Source organism: Alligator sinensis, unplaced genomic scaffold (genome assembly GCF_000455745.1).
Source record: "Alligator sinensis unplaced genomic scaffold, ASM45574v1 scaffold19_1, whole genome shotgun sequence".
NCBI classification, from domain to species: Eukaryota; Metazoa; Chordata; order Crocodylia; family Alligatoridae; genus Alligator; species Alligator sinensis.
The window spans coordinates 3,490,127-3,498,309 of NW_005841916.1; the positions used below are offsets into that span (position 1 = coordinate 3,490,127).

An 8,183-nucleotide genomic window follows, 5' to 3' on the forward strand; every position below is an offset into this window, starting at 1 on the left:
GTTCAGCAGATAGAGGATAAGAGAAGTGATCGGTTTTCTGCAATGTTTAGCCAATAGTAGTACTGATGCTATATTCAAAATAAGTGATATTGGTAAAACTGGTAGTTACTCTATTATAACATTTTTTGCCACCATTATTCATTGAAGGATCACAGAGTGTTTTACAGGTCATTAAGGAATGATGCCTGGCAGCATTTTCATGAATTGTGCTTTTACAGAGAGTTGCAATAAAAGCTCTATAATTTATTTCCTATATAAAACAAAAGGGAAAGCAGGGATGACCTGGTACAATTTATACAATGTTAAAAGTTTCCTTTGATTATCAGTTTTACAAGTAAATCCAGGCACACAAAGGCCAGGTGATTTCTCTCATGTAACAAGTCAATGGAAGAATGGCCACTGCCAAACTCATTACTCTTCACCTCCTGTGCTCATGACTAGAAAACATTTCCCACTTTAGGAAAAAATTTGGAGTGCTCTTGGAATTAGACATCTGTGAGTAATGGAAACTATACCTAGTTATATAGGTTAAATGCAATTCAAGGAGAAAATGTTCCTTCTGAAAGGAGGAAGAAAGAAATTATGACAGATAGAAATTGCATCTACACTGAAATATGCAGTGGAGAAAACGATACAGAACCCTGATTTTAGTTATAGTTTTATACAAAACTTAAGTAAAATTTACTCACTTTTTCATTTGCTCGTTTTATTGCTGGATAGCACCCACTACTTCTAGAGGAAGATAGGTGACCTTTATAACATTTTTGGAGAAACACTGCACTTCAGGGCTTGTCACTTTCATGCAGCAACTCAGTGAATACTTCTATAAATTCTTTATACTTTTAACCTTTAACCTGAGAACAGCCCACACATATGGCATTTAGATCTCATTGCTAAAGTAGTCTTATTTTGTCACCCTCATACCCTCAGCACTACAGTGCAATTCTGACACTCCTTGTAACCTGAATAAAGGTGGAAAACCTAGTCATTCTCATTGCTAGATTCCACTACAAAGCTATATGCTGGACTAGAAGCAGAGGCAAAGAGGGGGTATATGTAGTCTTTAAACTGAGGTAGGGAACATGATCCCTCAAAATCCTGAGCACTATCTTGTAATAAATATATCTTAAAGAAAAATAAAAGAAACAACCCCGAACTACTTTTACCTAAATTAAAAACAGCTATATGCTGCTGCATATATAAAACCAGGATCCAAAAAAAATAAATAAAAATTAATCTTTCTGTTATTTATTTTAATTGAAAAGATAATTTTTGCCTATCCTAAATTTTCACCTCCTGCCTGTTGGTAGAAAAGTGCAAAGCTTAGTAGAATGCACTGGTATTCAGAGATACAGAAAAGCCAAAACATTCAAGTTTTTCAGACTTGAGGAAAAATACTTTGGTTTGAAAGCTTGCCTAAATATCTCTCACAATTGTGCAATTGATCCAATAAAAGATATCACCCTCCATAAAATATCCTTGGGTCTCAAAAATTTAATGAGAGATTTCATATGCACACACTGGGCGTGTCTACACGTTTATTAATATGTAGTAGTTACCATGCATTTAGTTTAGTACTTGCCTAATGAAGTACTAACTAAATGTGTAATAACTTGTACTACTGTGCAGTAGCACTGGCGCATGTTTTTTTGTGATGCTTACTGAACAGTAGCCTAATAACACTATGCAGTAGCATATTAGCACTGTTTTTGCCTGACACGCTACTGCACAGTGTTATTAGGCTACTGCGCAGTAAGCATCTCATGTAGATGCACCCACTGACCACTACCAAGCAATGCTTCATCGAAAGGTAAGGAGGGGTTTATTTAGTATTTTAGTTAACACCATTTTATTGTGTCTGTTTCCCTCTTCTACTTTCTCACCTAAATATGTCAGGCATTGTACTATAGGCACTAGCAGGCTACTTCCTGCATATAAAACATTCTCACTCAGTTCCTTGTAGCTGTGCTCCTTACTGAGACAGACATTAACCTCTCTAACCTACTTTTACTGGATTTTGGTACTATTCTTTTAGTGGGGGTTCTCATGAAAACTTCACTTGCAATACCTACCAGAGGAAATGCTGGGGGGCAAAGATCCACCCCCTGAAACTGGATGTGAGGCCAGGATGCTATTTAAAAATCCCGCCCTCAGGAATCTCGAAAGAGACTTCACCCCAATGGTCGGAAAGGATCCTTGCAAAAAGATAAAAGTTATTATTAATTAAGACAATTTGCTCTTTGACTGCTCTAAAGAAGTTGAATATTAAGAGAAAGAAACCAAAATCATCAATAGTTTCACTGCAGTGGAGTCCATAAAATGCTGTTGAGAGATAAGAAGCAGTAAATTAAAAAAAAGAACCAAACCCCAAACCATCAAATATATAGCTATAAGCAAGAGTGAGATTTTTCTGTATACTATGCACATGTGTTTAAAAGTAAAGTGGAAACATTTCAGAATTTCAAGGAAGAGAAGAAGAGAAGTATTCACCTTTAAAGAAAAGATTACCTCTTGGATCCACAAACTCCACAGCAAATAGCTATGTCTACACTAGAAATGGCCTTAGTAGTACAGAGCACAGCAAACTTCTTGTATGAAAATAATTACATTGATAAAACTGTATTTTGTATGGGTGAACATACCCCTCCAATGCAAAACAAACCATGCTGTTGAAGTGTAATTTTGAATCTAAGCTAGAGAATTCAGTCAGGACTCATACCTTTGTAGACTCTTTAATATAGCTATACTGGCAGAGTTATAGTGTAGATTTGGCTTTATTCTAGTCTATCTACATCAGTGGAATTCCACACACACACTGGAAGAATCCTTTTACATTCCAGCCATTACCTGAAACTAGAAATTTGCCCTGGGAGGCAAGTCCCCTCTCATAAATAGTTATTAGATTAAAAATTGTGAAGATAAATTTAATATGTAGATAACTTTGTAATATGGCTATGATAAAATGACTGAGACCTTTGGGCCCCTGCCAGATGGTCAGGTAAAGGTCTCATTGGATCTGATGCATGAGCCCCACAGTTGTGCCTCCTGCCATGCCAGACACCTCAGGTCCAATCACGCCTTACTGGTTCCTACTGCACTGGCAGATAGCAAGCTCCTGCAGCTGGGAGCCTGCAGCTGATGGGACTCATAGCTGTGGTAGTGCCCATCAGCTGACTCCCAGTCACAGGGGAGCACCTGGCCACACGTTCAATTAGTGGTGTGGTAGGAATGAGCCACAAAGTTATTACACATTTTTTTGGAATAAATTTTATGGCTTAGTCTTTCTTTTAGCACACCATTATCTGATTGAACATGTTGCTGGGTCACTGTTTACGATGTGATAATCAGTTAATCAAATCTTAAATTTAACATGTAGCAGAGGTCTAACTCCTACAATTTAATCCCCTGGCCAGACCCATATAAGGCTGCAGAGACCCAGAGGCTTCCTTGAAATCATGAACATGTTTATGCTTAGTAGACCTTAGCACCCAATAGAACCATAAACCTCAAAACATTGTTCGGTTTGAATGAAAATGAAAATAATCTAAAATAAAATTAAAATGTAACTAATAATTGGGTAAAAAAATAAAATACACTGATGGGTTTGTAATTATTAGTCTGATCATTAATAGAAACATAACACACATACATTAAAGAAATTGGATAGTGATAGTTTTGAGATCTTTTCACTATTTCAGAGGACTGGATATAGTTAATCCTCTGAAAGAAGGAAAAATCACCTTACTATCTATAAAATAAGAATATAAATAGGTTTCTTAGTCTTTATGTAGCTGCAATTTTGTGTGGACTAGTACAGATGCTGAGAAACCTGGTGAAGCAAATTTAGCATAAAGAAACATCAGTTCTTTTTTTGCTGAAGCTGAGTAACCCTAGATAGCTAAAAAATGTTGATTTTTTGATTTCTATGCAGAATAGATCCATTGTTTCCCTTCAGTAAGTGCATTTTCTCCTTGAAACTGAAAGATGGTACAACAATAATTATGTTGTATATGAAGGGCATTGATTTAATTGATGAATTAGACACAAAACCTTTCTTATGTTTCTTAAAGGAATAACATCTGAATGGTAGGGTGATAATTGCTAAAAATATTAAAAATGACACCACTCCTTCCTCTTGAATATCCTGGGATCTTGCAAAGAGATGTACATGAGCAGATGTTCCACGTGAAATCAGAGGGACTCTGTACAAATACAAACTTCTGCCTATGTGGCTGTTGTTGTATGATCAGTAGTCTTCCTTTACACGATATAATTTTCCTCTACCAATGCAGTCTTATTAAAAAAATGCACCCAAATTAGCATGCTCTGCATCATTTTTTTGACTGAATTGCATAGAAAAAAATTTCAAGACAAACTTTAGGGACAGGATAACAGCAATTAGTTGACAAGAATTAGACTGGTAGACAGCTTACAGCTGTAGGTTCCACAGAAGGTGGTGAGACAGAAGTATCAAGGGACATTTTCCGGGCTGGATTAATGCATAAGCAAACTACGCACATGCCTAGGGTCCTAAGTGAAGAAGGGACCTAGTTGTGCTTATTTTACATATTATAATTATAGAGTGAAAAAAATAATATAAATATACAGTATTAAGTAGTTTGTTTGCCTAGGGCCTGCTAACAGGGTTAATCTGGACCGGCCTATTCTTGGTATTACCACAGAGCCCTTGGGAGCCAGGAAAGAATAAATAATTTAAAAGATAACCCCCAAACCATGTCCTTATATTTTCGGTTTTCAGTTTTTAAATATTTTAAGGAATAATTATGGATAAAGGAACCTAGAAACATAATGAATACAAGACCAAAGACTCAAATTGAAAATGGAAGAGTCCTATGTACTCCAAGATATTCTTCAATAACCTGCATCGTAACACAGGAGAGGTAGCAATTCAGTACATAAATGTCTTCTGCATAGTTTCTTTTCTGTTTTAAAATAGAAAAATATAAACTATGATATTTTTCAGAATATATTATACACAGAACTCACATTAACATCGACATTTCTATAGCAAAGTTCAGAACCATAGCCAATCATTGTAGTGCCTAGTGCAGGTCAGGTGCAGAGCACCCCCAACTTCTACAAGCTATTATGTAATATTAGTGAATTCCCCATCAAGAATTACGGGGAGGAGGGGGTGGGCAGGAATGGAGCACAGTCACCCACCACCCTGCGCTGCCGCTGCCTCCCAGAAGTAGGGAGGGGGAGCAGGAAGCTTGCCCCACTGTCCCCTCTGTTCCCCTCTGCTAGCACCCTGCGCCACCGCTACCTCCAAGGAGCAGGGCCGGGGGTGGTGGTGGTGGTGAGGGCAGTGGTGCTGGCCTCACCCCCCTGCTCCTTCCCCTCCCCCTCCATCCCTGCCATCATGGTAGTGCTCCACAGAGCACTCTGTGCAGTGCGCTCTATGCGGAGCGCCCTGATTGGTTGTTTCAGTAAGCGTTGTGATTGGCTGCTCAGACAACCAATCAGAGTGCTCCAAGTGATTTGGCACCCCACTGTGAGAGTGCCTGTACCAGTGCACCATGGGCACTGCCTGTGCTCTGCTACTGATTAAGTTACTATATCATTGTGAAGAACAATAAGGAAAATGTTTGCTTGTATGCAGACAATGAAAGAACAACCTGTGATTTCTAATTCTGTTGTTCTGTTATCCCTTACAGGATTTGAAAATTCCTGTAGAAACTGAAGAGAAAGTTCATTATGGTCTTTCACAGGACTGGAGTGATTAAATCATTATAACAAGCCAGCCTGGAATATCATTTTTCCCCCTCCACTGCGGCCTTAGGGCAAAACACTAGTGAATCAAACTTCAGGAGAGAGACATGGCATGTGCCATGAGAGGCAGGGTTTTTTTTTTTTTTTTTTTATATATGAGGTGACACCATCATAAAAATCCACAATATTAAAGAAAAAAAAAATCTTTTAGCTTCAGGCTTTTAAACCACTTCTGCTTTGGTGACAGACTTCAAGAACTGTACAATCCACATGTTTTTATTGGGACCCTTTTGGATTTCCATTGTCTTGTGATACACAGGTTCACAAGAGGAAAAAAAAGAATATTAAGAAATATATCTCTGCGTAGAGTGATCCTAAAGAAATAAAATAACTATAGAATTATTTTGAAAGGGAAATAATATGAAATAATTTGAAATAAAAAGAGAAAAGGTGGTAGTACATATTTCTTTTTAACAGATCAGGCTAGATGCTTATCCCTGCTCTAAAAAAAACCAACCAACCAACCAAACAAACAAAAAGAACCAGTCTAACAAGCCAGATGAAGATTTACCCCTTCTATTAGGGAATTTCCAAGTAGCACAGAGCTGGGACAAGGATTCCTATATCATAATCATGTCTGTTACCTGCATCAGGGAGCTGGATTGGAAGCCACTATCTGGTTTGTTTCTTGCCAGAAAACAAATGCTCAGGACAATAGGCAATCAGGTGTAAAACTGAGCTAATCCTGCCACCTCCATTGTGGTTGTTAGGAGAGTAGCTTAGCCAAATGCTGTCCAACTTCTAGGGGCCCAGATACTGAGCGTGTTCCACCAATGTGGATGCCCCTCTGCCCCGTGCATGGGCACCTGGCCTCACCCTAAACGCCTTGGCTGTGGGCTCCCCTGCTCCACCACACTGCATGGGAGCCCTGGACTGTAGATTACCTTGGCACCATGGGTTGCGCCATGCTGCCAACTTGCCCCTTAGGACGGGGGAAGAAATGGAAGCCAGAGGTCAGAGAGGGAGCTTGGAGACCCTGGTTGCTGCTACAGCTGGAGTAATGGCAGGTGGTGGTTGGATGGGAGCCTGGGAGCTGCAAGTTAACCCCCCATAGGCTGCATGCAGCCCATGGGCTTCCCAAGAAACACAGTGATTAGACCTTTTAGTATTTTGTCTAGCAAAGGTGGAATTCAATTTGTGCATCTTTCTTCTAAAGAAGTAATCTTACTAGAACATGATGGATTAACTTTTGTTCCCCCAACACCCCACTTTAGCAGTTGTGCTTATATCCTAATTACATTTTTTGGAAAATAAAGAAGAGTTTGCAGTTACCTCCCTATTCCCTTCATCCCTTTCTGCTCTCAGCGTTCATCTTTGGGAAGATACAGAAATAATGCTTTTTCCCATATAAGGAAAATTCTTGCACATGTTTGGGAGCATGGAAAATTCTAGTCCTGAAATCTCAATTTCACCCCTAAATTTTAGCTAAAGGGATGTCTGTTATCTCTCCTCTTGCAATTTGTGCAAAGCAATTCCCCCCCATCATTTTGTTAATCAAGTTGGTTGCAAATACAATTTTTGCCTTCAGCTTCCTCTGTAATTCTTATTGTTAGGTTTGTGCAGTATGTTTTGTTTCTCAGGTCTTTAATTTTATTATCAAAATACTGTAATCACTTGAACATTTCTTCAGGCAGAAACTTTACAATCCACTGCAGAGAAAATGACTCCTTAGTCTCTACAATCCTTGAAGCAGATATTTCACTTGAGTTTGAAGTTTTAATTTGCTGCAGTTTTCCCTCATCTTAGACTTGGAGAATTAATTTCTTCTACGATCAGAAACGCTCTATGTCCATATTTCTAGCAGTTTCCTGTGCTGCACCACTAAGTTTTGTGAGGAATAAATATTCTTGCTCAAGTCTAGAGCAGTCTTGGAGTCAGTTCTTCAGCCCCAATACCATTCTATTTATGTCATTTGTAGAATCATATAGTGTACAGAAATATGGTAGAGTACATGTCAGATGTACAGGTCATGAGCTGCATCCAGCCCATGAAGTCAAGCTGTTTGGCCCACAAGCCTCCTAGAGGGGCCAAGAATTTGGGGATGGAAAATGCCACCAAAATCTTGGCTAGGGTGTCACCCCAAGAATTTTTTTTTAACTGATAGTGTGCAAACTTTTACTGAAAAACAAACTTTTTTTCACTGACATGTTTTTACTGAAATATGTTTTACATCAGGGGTGGGCAAAATACAGCCTGTGGACCAGATCTGGCCCACAAGGCCATTCCATCTGGCCCACAAGGCCCCTAAAAAATTTAGAAAATTAATATTGATCTGTCCTTGGTTCCTATAAAAAATGACAGAAACCAGGGGCAGTAGGACCCAGGGGAAGCCTGGGCGGCTCCTGCAACAGCAGGGCCCGCCCAGCCCTGCCCCCGCCCCAAGCCAGAAG

The 8,183-nt window shown here is 39.1% G+C and overlaps 1 protein-coding gene across 1 annotated transcript in view; it reads right to left on the reverse strand.

Annotated features, from left to right (window-relative positions):
- EPHA6 (EPH receptor A6) overlaps positions 1-8,183 on the reverse strand; it is a 549,557-nt gene that overhangs the window by 150,822 nt on the left and 390,552 nt on the right. The window contains exon 11 of the mRNA XM_025198213.1: positions 2,073-2,195. Coding sequence (XP_025053998.1) covers positions 2,073-2,195 — 123 coding nt within the window. The remainder of the gene's footprint in view (positions 1-2,072; positions 2,196-8,183) is intronic.